We start from the raw sequence: 20,544 nt of genomic DNA on the forward strand, positions 1-20,544 counted from the left end.
GTGTGTGTGTGTGTGTGTGTGTGTGTGTGTGTGTGTGTGTGTGTGTGAGTTGGGGGAGGGGTCTTTCTTCATGTGCTCTGTATAACATGATTTTGAATTTCCTTGTGTACCCTTCTCACGTAGCATTTATAATTTGAAAAAGACAAGAGTGTGCACCTGTTGAAATAATAGTGGTTGTCAAAGACTTCACCCACCAGCATTCCTGAAAGTTGTCTGAATATTTTATATGCAGGTAAACTCAAGTTCACAACATAAATTTTTCTACCAATCAATGTTGGAAGAACCTATGAACAACATGAAATTCTAGTTGACTATTTCTAATAATATCAATTATGCAATGCGAGGCACAAGTAACAAAATAGTTCTTAGCTACGTAGAGAAGAGACAGAAAATTTGTCATATACAGAGAAAAATTTAGATATAGAACTTATCTTACCCGTATCAGATAGAACAGCACCATTTAAATTACCATTGGAAACATCTTGTAACTGTTTTTTGTTGTTAACAGTGCTATACTTGGATGCAGTTTTATCACTATTCAAGTGAATTGCTGAAATAAGTGCTTTGTTGGTGTCTTCATTGTAAGTTTTACTTTGTAAACACAAACTCTTCTCACATAAAGGCTCAGGACCCTAGATAAATAGCATGGTTCAGTCAAAATAAAGATTCTATTAATTAGTCATATATGTTACACATTTCTGTTTCCCATTAACAACAGTGATTTGTGATACTTTAAAAAGTAAACTGTTTTCACTGTTCATAACGATCCTTATCATCAACAAAGTTCTTTGCGTGATGCAATATTGCACACAATATCTTACCAAAGAATACAAGGCAAGGAAAATAAAATGCCACAATTCATGAGTAATAATACATGAAAGAAATATTTACACATGATTTGATATGATTCTAATTGAATTGGTGAGTTGGAAAAGGGGTCATGTTCCACAAAACAAATATTTCAAGAAAGAGAAAAAAGAAAAACCATTTTACTACAGAATAGGTTTAAGCATGATGCTGTGGAGTTGCCATGTAACAATTGGCTCCAGGGTAAAATAATATCCACCATAACAACATACTCTAGCCATCAACTGTGGTCAGTAATCAAGTTTGAATGTCTGGAGATAACCCCTTTCTGAACTTGATGATGATGATGATGAGGCAACTGGCATTCTGCTTACAGTGTAGGGATTGTGTTATGCAAGTTTATATTAGTCATGTTGATTATAGCAATAAAAGAGTGTGGTATGAGCATATAGATTTATTCATAATGTACCCAACCACTGGTAAAATACAGCATAGGTATGTATGATATGAATGTGTGATGTCTATTCTTTCATGTCCGAAAAACAGACACAACATATTCATATAATTGATTTGCCTTAACAGGGAATGAATTCACTACTTTCAGTGTGGATACACAAAAATGTTCGACCTCCCGTGGGTATCTCAAAGTAGCACACACGGAGGACATGGACGGACACTGCGGATAGGTGGAGATATGTGGAAATGTGGGTTGGCCAAGAGTTGTGCCAAGACAGTTGGCACAATTTTGATAAACATTGCGTCTGGGTGGCATAGTGGTTAACACAACTACCTAGTAAGCAAACGATCCCAGGTTCATGTCCCGGTCTGGTACCCATTTGCAATCGTCGCTGCTGATTCTGCATGAAGACCCGATGCAGCTGACACCAACAGTTTCCTCACTTGCTTTCCCCTCTCCCTCCTCCACCTTCATTTTACATAAAGGGGTATATGCTCCACATTTATCTTATCCATCCTTTGCTGGCCACTGGCAGCTACTGTTATAAAATAGTTTCTGATTGTCAGGTATGTACTGTAAAATTTTCTTTACATAGTTTAGATTCTTCTTTTTTATTGGAACAGCTCCACTACAGGCTTGTTTACACAGACATGGCCCCTTTCCTAATTCAATATCCTTCTATCGAGTGCTTCTCTTGATGGTACATGACCCCCCGTTATACCAAATGACAAGATCAGTTAACTCCAGTAAGCGTAATTTGACAAAAAAGTGACTCCTTTTCCAACAGATCAATTCAATTAATTCTTTGACAATAATGAATAAAGTAGAAGCTAACTATGAGCAACAATAAATTATTCAAAAACTTTCCTAAATAATTATAGTAAGTAATACACTGAGCCTCAAAAATTTGTTACAAAACAAAAAGTGTGACAAGATAAAAGTATTATCAAGAATCACATGGCAATCAGATGAGAAGAGGATGATAATTAGAACACAGCTGATAAATTCCTGCTTACTCTACAAAGATGGAAAAACTGTGTAGCAGATCTAAAGAAGTAGAATAGAGCACCTATAATCTCTCATAATGTGTTTTATTCAAACTACATTTAACTGATCCCAAAAATGAATCTTTTCTGATGTTTTAAGTTGTAAATGAAAGCTTGCAGTCCACCTATCAGGTCATACTAAAAACTTTAAAGGATGCTGGATAAAAAAATTAAGATTTCACTTGTATGCTCAACTTTTACATCTCACTTTCATAAATCACTTTTACATCACTCACCATTTTCCCCTAGCAATTTATTTAATCACTAAGAAAGCAGAAAAGATATAGCTCCAAATATGAAATGAATTCTGGGTATTTTATAAGTTAACACCTTCAGATCTCTGATATGGTATTCTGAACAGAGGGCAACATTACCCAGGAACTATATGACAATAACAATTGAAAATACACAAGAAAATATAATTCACTCACTGTTTGGCAAGTTAGCTGCATATTTCCCTCTTTACTCTTCACTTAAAAAACGCTAAGACACTCTTGAAATAATTAATCCATATATATTGTAAAAACATGTGTGCAGGTTTTCCACATCTCCTCCTAAAGCAATGAACCAATTTCAATCAAACTTGGTGTAGATATCCCTTAGTGTCTAGCAACAATCCCTGTCAGGGTAAGAACTACCTGCCTATCATAATTCAGGACATATGATGTCAAACAATGAGATGCATGAAAAACTACCACACCATGTGTGATTTTTAAATGTATTACTTCTGGGATACTAAATCTATTCACAATAAATTTCACAGACAGTATCCATATGTGTAGTTAAATGTATCTATAAATTAATACCATGTTACCACACACAGTTCAAGAGATAGGAGGTCAAACACTGATATGTGTGAAAAACTGTCACATTGTGCATGATGTTTAAATTTATTACTGCTTTGCTACTAAATCTATTCACAACATGCTTTGCAGACAGTATCCAAATATGCAGCTGAATGTACCTATACAAATATACCACTGTACGACACGCAGTTGAAGAGGTATTATGTCAAACACTGAGAAGCATGAAAAAACGTCACATCATGTATGAAGTTTTAATATGTTTACTCTTTACTACTAATATGTCACTCCCACACTCGAGTCAAGCTAAAGAAATCTCTGATACTTGGCAGCACTTTTGACAGCTTTCAACTGCAAAGTGTAAATGGCTGTAGGCAAAAACAATCACCATCTATAGACTATGAAGAGAGGAGAGACACTGTGATTGTACGATTGTAGACATGCAAAGCAGCTGCACTCAGCATACAGAAGCTGTTTGGGATATTAAACCACAAACACATTCCTTTTTTGTTCTCATTTCCAACACAAAATTGGCAATATGAATAGTGGGGTAATGTCAGATTTGTAAGTTAGTAGTGTGATATCATGAAAACCAATTTCATTTCTTTGAGTAAATTTTTCTAACAAGATAGATCCATTTTTAAAACAATCTGCCTCTTACCTACATCTGTGAACACATGGGAGCTATATTGTGATGCATCAAATGGCTCAGCCCGCTGAATGACCCAAATGGAACTGAGTTACCCATAACTTTTCTCCTGGTTTACTCAAAGACACTGGAATTTCTTTCAGGTAAGTGCTGAATTAGAAATGCCATTAGAAAAAGGAATAGAAACTGTTTCAACTAAAGTCTCCAAGTATCCAGATTTTGTTGTATTATGCCTTGATTTTCAGTTACTCATGAATAAAATTACCATATTGTCCTCCAGTATAAACTAAATGCAGACATAATTTGCATTACTGAATACTGGCTATGAAATAACAAAGTAAAATTAATCTCAGTCTCAGCAAGTAATTTTAGCTGAGATTTCTTCAAACATGGGGCTCTGTTATCTCTGTCAAACAGCAAATAAATTTTTGTGATGTCAATAAAAGTTATTTTGACCCGACTGAAAAAGACTTTCAACTTCCCATTACTAAGCCGCCAAAGCTTAATATCATAATTCTTAGCATATGTAAAGCATCAAGAGTAAGTGTGCCAATCTTCCTGAGCAAACTAGAGGTTCTGCTGAATGGGATCAGTGCATTAAATATAAAGATAGTGCTTTGTAGGTGCAACCACAACAGAGGGGTATCTGTTGATAGGTCAGACTAACGTGAGGTTCCTGAAGAGGGGCAGCAGACTTTTCAGTAGTTGCAGGGGCAACAGTCTGGATGATTGACTGATCTGGCCTTGTAACACTAACCAAAACGGCCTTGCTGTGCTGATGCTGCGAACGGCTGAAAGCAAGGGGAAACTACAGCTGTAATTTTTCCCGAGGGCATGCAGCTTTACTGTATGGTTAAATGATGATGGTGTCATCTAGGGTAAAATATTCCGGAGGTAAAATAGTCCCCCATTCGGATCTCCAGGCGGGGACTACTAAGGAGGACTTCGCTATCAGGAGAAAGAAAACTGGCGTTCTACGGATCGGAGCGTGGAATGTCAGCTCCCTTAATCGGGCAGGTAGGTTAGAAAATTTAAAAAGGGAAATGGATAGGTTGAAGTTAGATATAGTGGGAATTAATGAAGTTCGGTGGCAGGAGGAACAAGACTTTTGGTCAGGTGAATACAGGGTTATAAATACAAAATCAAATAGGGGTAATGCAGGAGTAGGTTTAATAATGAATAAAAAAATAGGAGTGCGGGTAAGTTACTACAAACAGCATAGTGAACGCATTATTGTGGCCAAGATAGACATGAAGCCCAAGCCTACTACAGTAGTACAAGTTTATATGCCAACTAGCTCTGCAGATGATGAAGAAATTGAAGAAATGTATGATGAAATAAAAGAAATTATTCAGGTAGTGAAGGGAGACGAAAATTTAATATTCATGGGTGACTGGAATACGATAGTAGGAAAAGGAAAGGAAGGAAACATAGTAGGTGAATATGGAATGGGGTTAAGGAATGAAAGAGGAAGCCGCCTGGTAGAATTTTGCACAGAGCATAGCTTAATCATAGCTAACACTTGGTTCAAGAAGGGAGACGAAAATTTAATATTCATGGGTGACTGGAATACGATAGTAGGAAAAGGAAAGGAAGGAAACATAGTAGGTGAATATGGAATGGGGTTAAGGAATGAAAGAGGAAGCCGCCTGGTAGAATTTTGCACAGAGCATAGCTTAATCATAGCTAACACTTGGTTCAAGAATCATAAAAGAAGATTGTATACATGGAAGAAGCCTGGAGATACTGACAGGTTTCAGATAGATTATATAATGGTAAGACAGAGATTTAGGAACCAGGTTTTAAATTGTAAGACACTTCCCGGGGCAGATGTGGACTCTGACCACAATCTATTGGTTATGAACTGTAGATAAAAATTGAAGAAACTGCAAAAAGATGGGAATTTAAGGAGATGGGACCTGGATAAATGGACTAAACCAGAGGTTGTACATAGTTTCAGGGAGAGCATAAGGGAACAATTGAAAAGAATAGTGTAAAGAAATACAGCAGAAGAAGAATGGGTAGCTTTGAGGGTGAAGTAGTGAAGGCAGCAGAGGATCAAGTAGGTAAAAAGACGAGGGCTAGTAGAAATCCTTGGGTGACAGAAGAAATATTGAATTTCATTGATGAAAGGAGAAAATATAAAAATGCAGTAAATGAAGCAGGCAAAAAGAAATACAAACGTCTCAAAAATGAGATCGACAGGAAGTGCAAAATGGCTAAGGAGGCATGGCTAGAGGACAAATGTTAGGATGTAGAGGCTTATCTCACTAGGGGTAAGATAGATACTGCCTACAGGAAAATTAAAGAGACCTTTGGAGAAAAGAGAACCACCTGTATGAATATCAAGAGCTCAGATGGAAACCCAGTTCTAAGCAAAAAAGGGAAAGCAGAAAGGTGGAAGGAGTATACAGAGGGTCTATACAAGGGAAAGGTACTTGAGGGCAATATTATGGAAATGGAAGAGGATGTAGATGAAGATCAAATGGGAGATATGATACTGCATGAAGAGTTTGACAGAGAACTGAAAGACCCAAGTCGAAACAAGGCCCCTGGAGTAGACAACATTGCATTAGAACTACTGACAGCCTTGGGAGAGCCAGTCCTGACAAAACTCTACAATCTGGTGAGCAAAATGTATGAGACAGGTGAAATACCCTCGGACTTCAAGAAGAATATAATAATTTCAATCCCAAAGAAAGCATGTGTTGAAAGATGTGAAAATTACCGAACTATCGGTTTAATAAGTCACGGCTGCAAAATACTAACGCGAATTCTTTACAGACGAATGGAAAAACTGGTAGAAGCCAACCTCGGGGAAGATCAGTCTGTATTCCGTAGAAATATTGGAACACCTGAGGCAATACTGACCCTACGACTTGTCTTAGAAGCTAGATTAAGAAAAGGCAAACCTACTTTTCTAGCATTTGTAGACTTAGAGAAAGCTTTTGACAATGTTGGTTGGAATACTCTCTTTCAAATTCTGAAGGTGGCAGGGGTAAAATACAGGGAGCGAAAGGCTATTTACAATTTGTACAGAAACCAGATGGCAGTTATAAGAGTTGAGGGACATGAAAGGGAAGCAGTGGTTGGGAAGGGAGTGAGACAGGGTTGTAGCCTCTCCCCAATGTTATTCAATCCGTATATTGAGCAAGCAATAAAGGAAACAAAAGAAAAATTCGGAGTAGGTATTAAAATCCATGGAGAAGAAATAAAAACTTTAAGGTTCGCCGATGACATTGTAATTCTGTCAGAGACAGCAAACGACTTGGAAGAGGAATTGAACGGAATGGACAGTGTCTTGAAAGGAGGATATAAGATGAACATCAACAAAAGCAAAACGAGGAGAATGGAATGTAGTCGAGTTAACTCGGGTGACGCTGAGGGAGTTACATTAAGGAATGAGACACTTAAAGTAGAAAAGGAGTTTTGCTATTTAGGGAGCAAAATAACTGATGATAGTCGAAGTAGAGAGGATATAAAATGTAGACTGGCAATGGCAAGGAAAGCGTTTCTGAAGAAGAGAAATTTGTTAACATCGAGTATAGATTAAAGTGTCAGGAAGTCGTTTCTGAGAGTATTTGTATGGAGTGTAGCCATGTATGGAAGTGAAACATGGACGATAAATAGTTCAGAGAAGAAGAGAATAGAAGCTTTCGAAATGTGGTGCTACAGAAGAATGCCGAAGATTAGATGAGTAGATCACATAACTAATGAGGAGGTATTGAACAGAATTGAGGAGAAGGAGAATTTGTGGTACAACTTGACTAGAAGAAGGGACTGGTTGGTAGGACACATTCTGAGGCATCAAGGGATCACCAATGTAGTATTGGAGGGCAGCGTGGAGGGTAAAAATCGTAGAGGGATAGCAAGAGATGAATACACAAAGCAGTTTCAGAAGGATGTATGTAGCAGTAGGTACTTGGAGATGAAGAAGCTTGCACAAGATAGATAGCATGGAGAGCTGCATCAAACCAGTCTCTGGACTGAAGACCACAACAACAACACAAATAAATATTCTCCTCTTGCCATACAACATCGTTTTGGAAATTCTGAATCTTAGTGTGTGCTTTAATATTCGTTCTTCACCATAAATTAGTTGCAGGTGCTTTTCTAGACTTGTCAAAAGTCTTTTGATGTCCTGGACCACAATATTCTGCCCGAAAAAAAGACAAGGAGTAAGGAAGAGCAGCAAATAGCTGGTTGTGTCTGTACCTTAAAAGCTGCAGGCAGAAAGTATACTTCACTGAATTCGACACTAACAAGAGAATAAAACATGTAGCAATTTCTTCCTTTCTAGCGAATTACCAATCAAATATGGTGTACTGCAGGGCTGAATCTTAGGTCCATTACTCTTCTTGATTTATATGGATGATGTTTTTGAATATATGAGCCCACAAAAACTATCCTATTTGTTGATAACATCAGCATATTTCTTACTGCTTCGATCACAGAAACCCTGCAGTCAGCAGTAGACAGTTCTATGAAAAGACTAACTGCTCTACAACCAAAAACAAACTCGTTGTAAATACTGAAAAAACTATATGTGTCAATTTTGATTTATTTCCTCCATCTAATCAAACTGTATTCTAGCATGATTGAAAAATGATCCACAGAAAATGTAAGTGTCACAAAATTTTTGGGTCTGTGGGTTCAGCAAAAAGTGGGACTCACATATAAATAACTCATCTAGGAAATTTTAGCCTGTGTGCTATGGTCTAAGAATAATAAGGTCTAAAACAAGCAAAATAACAGCACTGCAGGCATACTACATGCAGTTCCACCCACTGCTTCTACATGGCAACATGTTTTGGGGATACTCAACTCACAGCATAAAGGTTTTTAATATGCAAAAAAGAGCCCTAAGAATAATTTGTGGCCTTAAATATATGGAGTCCTGTCAATCTCATTTCACTGAACTGGGTGTCCTGAATGTTCCAAGCTTATTCATTTATCAATTAAGATGAATTTTTGGATAAGTAAGTGGGTAATTTCCCCAACCCACAAAAAAAAAAAAAAAAATATTAAGTGACATGTAATATTTTGTGTAATGTAATATCTTGTATAGACACCTTTTATTAACCCGACATGTTCCACATCATTACGAGGTGTTGTTTTCATGATCTGCGAAACAAGTACTAATCTCATCTAATCTGAAACAATCTTCTACACTAGAGACCACCTCTTGAAAATAGGCAAACTAATACAGAACCAAAAATATATACAACTACTGCACAGAGGGAAATCAAATATACATAAGAAATATTACAAGACAACACACTAGTAGAGGAGCAGAAACACTGGTGTAATGTTACACAATAAGATACCAGAAGAAATAAAAATTGCTACATAACAAACATTTAAAATTAAACTAAAGGTATTTCTAATAAAGCAATGTTTCTATTTTGTAAGAGAATTTCTGAATATGTAACTAAGAAGTTACTTAGAAATTAAATTGAATGAAAGGTACCTTGTTTTAATTTGCCTACTATATGCTAAAACTATGTATTATTGCAACTTTCCTTTGACCTATCCAATGTAAGTTGTACAATTTGTGCTGTTTGATAAAACTAGACCAATAAAAAAAATCAATCAGTCAATCAATGAAGACATGGATTATACAGTTCAGAATCACACCCTCTTTACTGTATACTTCATTTGTAGTTATTGTTACTGAAAAATACCTGTGCAAATTTGAATATTAAGTGAATTTCAATGAAAAATGATGATCACAAATTCTTTGTGCATAGAGTAAGCCTATAGTTCATTTGGAGAATTTGCAACCCTTGCTCATCTCTTAGTTACAGACAAATTTTTTAAAGTGTGCAGCCCTACAGCAGTGACTTTCAACTTCCAGAACATAATGTACAACTATAAAAGAGTCTGCACACAAATGGCCATCTCATAAGGATGCTGGAAGTACGGTATCTCCATCGAGTCTACAGCAGATTCCTTCCCTCATCCTTCTACCCCAACATCTCTACTTATCATGATATAGGCAAGTTATTAAATTTTAATTATTCTCTTTTACACAAAGACTATTCTTTTGTATTAAATTTTTATGTCCTTTGCTGATATCATCCTGCCAGTATTTTAAAATGAGCCTGTTTTGGGAAATTTATGAACCTATGAACCTATGTTTCTTGTTTTATTGTGTGCAAAGATGTCAGCCCTTCTATGAAACAAACATTATTTGGCTTAAACTGTTGTTATGTTTTCTACCAGCCATGATACATTAACTAAAATAATTTAAGATGGCTTGGGATTGTTTCTTTCACAAGTAGAACATTTTTTCCCATCGTAAATCTTAAGACAGTGTCTTTTCATACGCTGCTAAAGAAGAACACACACACTGACATTGGGCAGCAGAGTAAATGCAATGCAAAGGAGACGGGTTTTGTGTTTAAAATTTATAGTAAAAGTAAACTACTTACCATAGCCATTTTATTTACAGATTCTGTGTTGTTATTCAGCTGATCATCATATGTGGAACTATACTGCCATTTTTTCCTTACGTGATTACTTCTCATTATACCTGCACACAAAAATGAATGTTAGAATGTGTCTGGTCTTTCCACACACAAAATCTCTCTCTTGTTTCACAAGCATCACTCTATACATTATTAATAAAAATCTGTGTTCCATTTGATATAATGCTTTATATCAGCTTCTTTTTTCACAAACACAGCAAAATTTTTTTCTTTTTCCAATTAAAATTTGTGTTTTCTTAAAATTATAGTCTGTACTCATTATATTGCAGTAGGGTGTAAGCTTTGTGTAATGGACACATTCAAAGGAAGTTGTAAACATTAACAATGAAGTCACATAACTAGTTAATGAGTTGTTGTATTTAAGGCATTTGAATAATCACTTGATGAACAGAAAAAGAAATAGTAAAAATTGCCAGAGATTTTCAATACTATGCTTACAATGTGCCTGAAAAAGACTTTTACAGTTGCTGTGCATTACAAGATTTGTGTTACGGCAACAAGATGTAAGACTTTTTATGAGAAACTGAAGGTAGCAGAAAGTGCATTTTGAGAATTACGAAGAAGAATTACAAGAACAAACAAATGGATCAGGGAACATTCTAAAAGCAAAGATGTAGTTACAACTGAAATGAAAAATGAAATAAACAGGACATGTAGCCTGGCAAATGGGTGGTCCACAGATCAAGGAAGTTCTTTGCTGGATACCACAAGACAAGAAAAGACTGAGATAATGAAGTAGTGAGTGATGGAAAGGTAACTTGGAAAAAAGGAAGAAGTAACACGAATTGTGTAACTGAAGACTGTAAGTGATGGAGTAGCCTTTAGGAGACCTTTATATGACAATGGATGTCAAATAGCTGATATTGTTGATCTTTCTGCTGTACATATATTTTTCAAGAATTAAAATAATTGAACCCTATGCCCAATAACTTCACCATTTATTCCAAAATATAATTTTGCTTTAACCATCTGAAGAATAAATTTGGCTAAGCAAAGGGAGTAAATGGAATTGCTTAACATATCCTTTTGTGAAGGGAAACTTTTAGGATGTGGAATGAGTCAATATCTAAATTAAAACAGAGAAGTGCCTATGAAAAACTAACTCTGTACAATGTGTTGTCAATATAACTAAATTCAAACAATTAAATTCTGTTTGTGTTTAAATGGTAACCAAAACTTCAAGAAAACTCCTGGCTGGAATGGAAACAAGATAAGAGAAAGGGTATATTGTTACTCACCATAAAGATGACATGCTGAGTTGCAAACAGGCACAGCGAAAAAGCCTTCTTCAGAAAAGAAAACATGCACACGTTCATTCATAAAAGCAAGCATACCTCACACACAAATGACTGTCATTTCTGACAGAATACAACTGTAACACTGAATGAAAGCAGCAGCCACCAACAGTACCTGCATTTTAATAGCTGTCATCCCTTAGACAACAAAAAGGTCCTCCCACATAGGTTGATCACCGAAGGATAGCATATCTGGGATGACAACAATTTCCTTGCTCAGTGTGCTGAGGGTCTCTCCAAGGCCTTCACATGGCAAGCACTATCCCCCAGACCTAGTCCACAAAGAGGTCTCCCATGCCATTTGCCGCCCCCCCCCCCCCCCCCACTCTCCCCTCATTTACAAGATGGTCTCCTCATCGTCCAGTACCACCCCAGACTGGAACAACTGAACTGCATCTGTCACCAGAGCTTTGATTATCTGTCATCATCATACCCTGAAATGAGGGGCATTCCACCCACTATGCCTCCCAACTCCCCTAAAGTGGTGTTCTATCACCCACCCAACCTTCACAACATCCATTACAACCTTATGCCACTCCCAATCCCAAACCCTTGCCACAGGGATCACATTCCTGTGGAAGACCCAGGTGCAGGACCTGCCCATTCTATCCACCCAACACTACCTATTCTAGTCCTCTCGCAGGCTTATCCTACACCATCACTAACAAAACTATTGTGAAAACAGCCATGTCATATACCAGCTCTGTTGCAGTCATTCCACAGCTTTTTATACTGCTACGATTACCAACCTGCTGTTCACCAGGATGAACAAGCACCACCAAACTGTGGCCCAGAGCAAAGTAGACCACCCTGGGGCGCAACATGTGGCTACACATTACACACTTGATTTCAATAGCTACTTCGCACCCTGAGGCATCTGGATCCCCCCTTCCATCACCAGTTTTTCTGAACTGCACAGATGGGAATTATTCTTACAACACATTCTCCACTTACGAAATTATCCCGGCATCAACCTGTGATAACCTACTGCCCCACACTCTCCACAGAACATTTTCTGCTTCCACTGTCCTGTCACCTCCTCCATATTCACGTACACTCACCCTCACTGCATGCACCTTCTGCCAATGCATCCGTCTGCCTTCCCTCTTCCCTGCTCCACTCATTTTCCACTCCCCACCTTCTGGCCCAACAGCCTCCCAACACAGCACCTGGCAACTCTTCATGCCTCCATCTAGTTCCTTCATGTTCTGCCAGACAGCACTTTTCTCACTCCTACCCGTACCTTGTTATCCCTTCCCCTTCCCTGCTCCCTCTAGATTGCTGCTTTTGTTCCACATGACAACTGAGTTCCAGTCTGAGCTACCAGAGATGGTGGTAATGAATGTGTATGAGTGTATGAGTGTGTGTGTGTGTTTTTTTTTTCTTCCTTTTTCCAAGAAGACATTGGTCAAAAGCTAAATCATAATACTCTTTTCATTGTGCCTGTCCGCAACTCAACGTATCATCTTTGTAGTTAGTAGTAATGTGTTCTTTTCTTTGTATTGTTAAAATTTAAATAAATGTAGCAGAGTTGTTGCACTGACAAAAAAACAGCTGCTTTCCTAGTTTTATTATGTAGCTGCTGTTTTTCTACTATAAGCATAATATTTACGAGACAAATATCAAAGAAAACAGTTAGCTAGTAAACTGCAGAACACTTCCAGGACAGATGTGGACTCTGACCATTATTTATTGGTTATCAACACCTTCCCAAGGTTGAAGAAATTGTAGGTAGAAAATCAAGGAGATGGGACCTACATGGATACAAAAAACCAGATGTCACAGAGTTTCAATGGGAGCATTAGGCAACAACTGACTGAAATAGGAGAAAGGAATACAATACAGTATGAATGGTTCGCTTTAAGAGATGAAACAATGAAGGCAGTAGAGGATCAAATACACAAAAAGACAAGGCCCTATAGAAATCCTTAGATAATACAATATGTACTGAATTTAACTGATGAAAGAAGAAAGTATAAAAATGAACTACACAAAATGGAATACAGATGTCTAAAGCAGGTATGGCTAAAGGACTAATGCAAGGCACTGGAAGCACGAATGACTAAGGGAAAGATGGATGCCACCCATACGAAAATTAAAGAAATTTTAAGGGAAAAGATAAATAGCTGTATGAATATCAAGAGCACAGATACACTAAACAAAGAAGAGAAAGCTGAAAGGCAGAACGAATATACAGAATGGATGGCTATGCAAGGGCAATGAGGTTGAAGAAAATACTAAATAGAAACAGTACAGAAATTAAATGAAGATGACACAGGAGATATGAATACTGTGAGAAGAATTTAACAGAGCAATGAAAGACCTAAGTGAAAAAAAGACCTCAAGAGCAGATGACGGACACTCAGAATCATTGAGATCACTGGCAGAGCCAGCCATTACAAAACTATTCCATTTGGTGTCCAAGACAGAGACGAGATACTCACCAATGTTGAGATGAATATAATAATTCCAGTTCCAAAGAAGGTAGGTGTAAATATTGCCAAACCTCAGAGGGTACAAAATTTACACATAGTTAAAATCGGGTTTTTATACTTTTGAAGTCAGATGTGTGAAGTTTTCTGTACCCTCGTCATCTAACATAAATAAGTAATCGTGCCATTTTTTAATGTTTTAATAGTGTACTGGTCCACATTTTGCATATATTATGTGTTAGTACATATATCTGACTGTGTTCTATTATTATTCTTTTTAAGGTACTCCTTCAGTAGCATGTGGCAGTTGGCATCTGCCAGCAAATGTCTCTGTGTCACAACATGTACATCAAGGGGCTTCCATCACTGCATGGATGCTGAAGAAGGGTGCCAAAAAGGCAATGTTGAACTTCTTAAACAATGTATAGAAAAAAAATTTCTGTAAAATATCTGCGGTTGAGTTCAGTTGTACTGAGATAGCATTTCATGCAACAAGTGTACATTGTTAAAGAATTTAGTGAAAGTTTGCTGGAAGTAGTTAATCTGGTTAATGCATTACAACAGATAATATTTCAAAAATAATTTTCCGTGATTACCCCACCTAGTGGAACCCTGTCACATGGTGAGCCTGGAGTGAAAAAGAAACTGGAACAGAAGAATTCTGCATTGGAAATTAAGACGAAAGCAACTAAGAAGAGTTTTCCATCAAGAATTTATTACATTTATTTTCTTGTCAACTTCCATTTTGCTTGAAGACTTCTTGAAGAAAACTTCATTACGTGTAGTGTTACTCAAGACTAGTGAAAATTTACCTATTTTTATGTGAAAAGTGTGGATATGAAATGACTAATTCCTGACAGCATCATTACATGTATGTGAACTGTAGTACAGTCAACAAGCCAATGCAACTGTACAAATCAAAAAATAATTACAAAATGTTATTATAATTCCACATGAAATGAATATTAACATCTGTGTGATATTTAAAGTGAGAGACAAATTAATATTTATTTCGAAAAACTTTGATTTCATGATGTAATGTATGGGTATCTGATATTCACAAAACAAAAGAAACAATGATCTCACAATGGAAAATCCAGGATGGGATGTAACAATATTATGAAAAGGAAAGTTGCTACTCATAATATAGTGGAGATTTTGAGTCGCAGATAGGCCCAACCGAAAGACTGTCACAAATAAAGCTTTCAGCTAGTAGGACCTTCATAAAAGACACACACACACACACACACACACACACACACACACACACACACACACACACACACGACTGCAGTCTCAGACAACTGAAACCACACTGCGAGCAGCAACACCAGTGCATGATGGGAGTTGTGAGTGGGTGGGGGTAAGGAGGAGGCTGCGGTAGAGAGGGAGAGGAATAGTACGGTGAGGGTGGCAGACGGTGAAGTGCTGCAGGTTAGATCAAGGGCAGGTGTAAGGTGGAGAGGGGGAGGGGGACGGAAGGGGGAGTAGCGGAAAATGAGAGAAGTAAAAAGACTCGGTGTGATGGTGGAATGAGTCTGTGTAGTGCTGGAATGGTAACAGGAAAGGGCCTGGATGGGTGAGGGCAGTGACTAACAAAGGGTGAGGGCAGGAGGGTTATGGGAACATAGGATATATTGTGGGGGAACTTCCCCATCTGCGCAGTTCATAAAAGCTGGCGTTGGTTGAAAGGATAAGGATCCATGTGGCACAGGCGTTACTCAGTTCACTCCTCCATCCAACCATGATGCACCCATGCACCCCCCCCCCTCCCCCCCAAATTACCCATTGTTAACTTTCCAGAATTTCTTAACCTCAAATCTTGCCTCACCATCATTGCCCAAATCTCTCAACATGCAAACTTACATCCACAGAAAGAATCACAGCCACCATCTAAAACCTGATCCCAACCTTATAATCCAACATGTGGGTAACGGCTCCACCACTGGCAGAAGGAGTCCACCAGCTGTCAGATACTTCCACCTACAAATCTTGCCACAGTAACCCCATTCCAGAAATCCAGCAGTATCTCCAGTCACTCCTCAAATCCTTAGGCCTATCCCAGAACCTCTCCCTGGAGTCCATCCCTCTGCTCACCTCTACCACTCCCTGCAGTTCGTTAAAATTAGGTTACACGATAAATCAGTCTAATCTAAATGTCGTAATTTCAACTAAATACCTAGGAATTACAATTACAAGCAATTTAAATTAGAAAGAACACACAGAAAATGTTGTGGGGAGGGTGAGCCAAAGACTGTGGCAGAGCACTTAAAAATGTAAGTGATCTTCTAAAGAGACTGCCTATGCTATGCTTGTCCGTCCTCTTTTGGAGTACTGCTGCACAGTCTGGTATCCTTATCAGATAGGATTACTGGAGTACATTAAGAAAATTCAAAGGAGAGCAGCAAGCACATTTTGCTTTATCACAAAATAGGGGAGAGGGTGTCATGGACATGATACAGGATTTGGGATGGACACCATTAAAACAAAGGCATTTTGCCTTGTGGCTGAACCTTCTCAGGTAATCTCAACCACCAACTTTCTCCTTTGAATGGGAAAATATTTTGTTGATGTCAACCTACAAAGGGAGAAACAATCATCATAATAAAATAAGGGAAATCAGAGCTCACACAGAAAGATATGGATACTTGTTTTTTCTGCGTGCTGTTTGAAAGTGTAATTATTATGAAGGTGGTTCAATGAACCCTCTACCAGGCACTTAAGTGTGATTTACAGAGTATTGATATAGATGTAGAAGCCAACAGCAACGATTGTGTAGTATGGAAACGAACATGTCAAATTGTGCCACAAACTATCAGACCTTCTACATGAAGTCTCACATGGTACACTTTCAACACCAGGCTCTTTCATTAGAAGATGCAACTGTGCTGGATTCCACAGTGCTGGAACATAACCCAACATTTCTGCTCACATCACAGGATACCATTTGACCATTTGAGCCATGTGATAGATGCTGCGAAATTACTACTGTGCCAGTTATCACTGCACAGAATAGTGAGATGTGTGCTGGGTGTATTACCAGGCCACATGTGTGCTAGAACTTTCACCCTCAGAACCTGACATAATGATACTCTCTCAATAAGCATTCGACAACAAGCCACTGAGACCAGGAAACATCCGTAAATTACCAACATTTCAGCACAACGAATGTGGTTTCAAATTGTCAAATTAATTCTATGAAGTTATGGAACAACAGATGATACTCTACAGTTTGCAGCAGTGCTGAACAATTTGGCAGATTATTCTCACCTCATAAGCGACATTGCTGCCTCTCCACCTATATCAAACAAGTTTGATACAACAAAAAAGACTTTATTGTCATGTTTGTCAAAGACACCTGAATGTCAAATACACCGTATTTTGTGTGAAGAATGCCTTCTCAATTATGGTAGCACCTTCAGCACATATATCCATCCGACATCTTTTCCGATGAAACCTTGTGGAGTGCATGGATACTAGAACTTTCACCTTCACTAAAAGCCATACTTTTTTCAAGGGAGAGAAAGCTATAGAAGGTAAACTGAACTTGGCCAAAAGAATCCATGCAGTATCTCATCTACGTAATGAAACTGCTTCAAGCATCAAATATTTTTTCCATGTTATGCAATCAGCCATATCTGTAGAGCAAGAAGGGTGTGGATCTGAAGTTAAGTCCCATAGTGCTCAGAGCGATTTGAACCATTTTTGTGGATCCGAAGAAACAAGACCATTTACAAAGTTGCCCAAGGCTGGCAAGACGAGGCGAGGCACGGAAATGTTCACCTTCTAAATTCAAATACATGCAACAACAGCTTTTTACAGGTGCAATGGACAGCAAAAGCATGATGCCAGCAGGCTACAATATGCAGCTGAGGAGAATAGCCTTATTCTCTATCAGCCAACATACACCAGAACTTCTGTGTGGTATCGAGTGTCAGGTCACAGGTTCCCAGTTGACTCTGGTTCCACAGGAGGCTGTGGGGAAAAGCTCATTCAGACTGCAATTCAAAGGAAATCTTTCCATGTGCTATCAATGACACACCTCTTCGTCACTGTGGGATAAGACACTCCAATGCAAATACAACTGGAACTGTGTGGTAGTGGACGTACTGGTGCCAGTGATAGGGGTGGACTTTCTTCACCATCACAAACTTAGACTTAGCTGAGGGTGTTGTGACAGTGCCACGACATTTAACAGTGCCGCCACGACAGTACGCACAAACAGCGACAGAGGCACTCCGCAACTCGGCTGAGCGCAGGAGCGCCACCTAGCTACGAACGGCGCCGGCCGCATGTCATGGCATGGCAGTCGAATAAGAGATACTGAGTTGTTATCATGTAACCAGCTATTGTTTCTAAAAGAGTGTGTTTGAATATCCACGCAATTATTGGTGATTAAAGGTTATAACACTTTTTGGCGACGAGGTCGGATATTTACACTGCGGAGTGGATTTGTGTGTTTGTGACGGGGCAGACATGAAATAGCTTATGCAAGCGCTCACTGAACAACAAACACAGCTGACGGCTGCTATTCAGGCATTGTCGACGTCGCTTACTCATCGCCTGTCTTCCTCTTCTCCGCCTCCATTCCCTCCTTACGACGAGACCGCTGAAGACTGGGAGGATTGTGAGAAGCGTTTGCGGCAACACTTCTTGGCTTTCGGCGTTGTCGACGCTCCTATGTGTAAGTTGTTATTTCTATCTTGGATTTCCCCACGGATCTATCAGCTGCTATCTCAGTTAGCCCCTCTGCGGGAACCTGCCTCTCTTTCCTTCCAAGAAATAAGTGACTTACTGTCTAACTATTACCGAAAAAACACCCACGTCGTTGCCGCCCGCGTGGCGTTCTACCGGTGTCGTAAACAGCCCCATCAATCTTACCGGGCTTGGGCGGCAGAACTACACGGTCTGAGTAGGAAATGTCAGTTTGTCACGGACACTCATCATGAGTCTTATGCTGATTCAATGGTTAGGGATGCTATTCTACGGCTTGCTCCTGATAAAGAAGTTCGGCAACATGCCCTACAACTGCCAAACCCATCGTTGTTGGAAGTTCTAAGCATCGCTCAATCCTTTGAAGTGTCTCACGCTGCTGGCGCGCAAATAGACGCGTGGTGTGATGTAGGCGCTGTACAGTCAACTTTCGACATGGACAATTTGCCTGTTTCACAGGAGAACGAAGATGTGGCGGCGATTCACTCGCGTAAACAACGTCACGTTAGGCCACAACGCTCACAGCGAAAACGGCAACCACAGAAGCAGGTTCGTTCCGCACTTCCTTCTTGTCCACGTTGTTTCGTACAGCATGACAGGGCCACGTGTCCAAAACGTTGGGCCATGTGTAATTCATGTAGGAAAAAAGACCACATTGTTTCTGTGTGTCAGTCCCCTAAAGTTCCTGTCGACGAGGACGAGGCATCAGACATGGATGTTAACTGTGTGCTTTCTCAAACAAATAAGTTGTTTGTTACTGTTCGTGTTCTGGATAAAGACATTTGCACGCAAGTGGACACTGGCTCTGCAGTAACTCTCATTAATTCTCGCACGTATTTGGAGTTGGGCTCCCTTCCCTTGTCTCCAGTTATGCGAAATCTGAGAACTTATAATAAACAGAAAATTCCTATCATTGGCCAGTTTGATGCTTCCACTGCCTACAAGTCTGTTGTTAGGCCCTTCACGTTTTATGTGGTGGATCATGCGGGCACTGAAAACCTGTTCGGTTATGATGCTTTCCAGTTGTTCGGGTTCTCCATTGATGATGATGTGCACCTCATATCTGAGGATATTCCCTATCAACAGCTGGATGGATTGTGTTCTGAATTTTCGTCCGTGTTCTCTGCTGGTCTGGGTCGTGCCAAGGATTTTGAAGCCCACATTACTCTTAAACCTACAGCTCGCCCTAAGGTTTTCCGGGCACGCCCTATTCCGGTGGCGTTGTGTGCACCTGTCAAGGCTGAGATAGACAGGTTAACAGCTTCAGGGATTCTCCTTCCTGTTACCTCCAGTGAATGGGCATCGCCAATCGTGGTGGTTTCTAAACCAAACGGGAGTCTGCGATTGTGTGGTGATTTTAAAGCCACTGTCAACGCTCAGAGCCTCATAGACACTTATCCTCTTCCCCGTCCTGAGGAGTTATTTACCAAGCTTGCTGGGGGCCAGTTCTTTTCCAAACTTGACTTATCGGAGGCGTACCATCAGTTGCCGTTGGATGCGTCTTCCAAGGAATTTCTCGTCATCAACACTCCTTGTGGGTTGTATCAGTACCAGCGGTTACCATTTGGCGTCGCTAGCGCGCCGGCCATTTTTCAGCGGTTTTTGGAACAGCTCACAGCTTCCGTTCCCGGCTGCATAAACTATCTGGATGACATTGTTGTCACGGGGGCCTCCACTGAGGAGCACCTTCGCAACTTGCGTTCACTGTTTTGGGTTTTGCATTCGGCTGGGTTGAGGTGCAATCTGGACAAGTCACAGTTCTTCCAACCCTCCATTGTGTATCCTGGTTTCCACTTGTCCCGTGAGGGTATACGTCCTCCACGTCAGCACGTTGCGACCATTAACGCTCTA

At 39.4% G+C, this 20,544-nt stretch overlaps 1 protein-coding gene across 1 annotated transcript in view; it reads right to left on the minus strand.

Moving 5' to 3' along the window:
- LOC124613482 overlaps positions 1 to 20,544 on the minus strand; it is a 307,477-nt gene that overhangs the window by 86,970 nt on the left and 199,963 nt on the right. The window contains exons 7-8 of the mRNA XM_047142191.1: positions 10,197 to 10,297; positions 437 to 632 (exon numbers count right to left, since the gene is read on the minus strand). Coding sequence (XP_046998147.1) covers positions 437 to 632; positions 10,197 to 10,297 — 297 coding nt within the window. The remainder of the gene's footprint in view (positions 1 to 436; positions 633 to 10,196; positions 10,298 to 20,544) is intronic.

The sequence above is a fragment of the Schistocerca americana genome, chromosome 4 (assembly GCF_021461395.2).
Source record: "Schistocerca americana isolate TAMUIC-IGC-003095 chromosome 4, iqSchAmer2.1, whole genome shotgun sequence".
NCBI classification, from domain to species: Eukaryota; Metazoa; Arthropoda; class Insecta; order Orthoptera; family Acrididae; genus Schistocerca; species Schistocerca americana.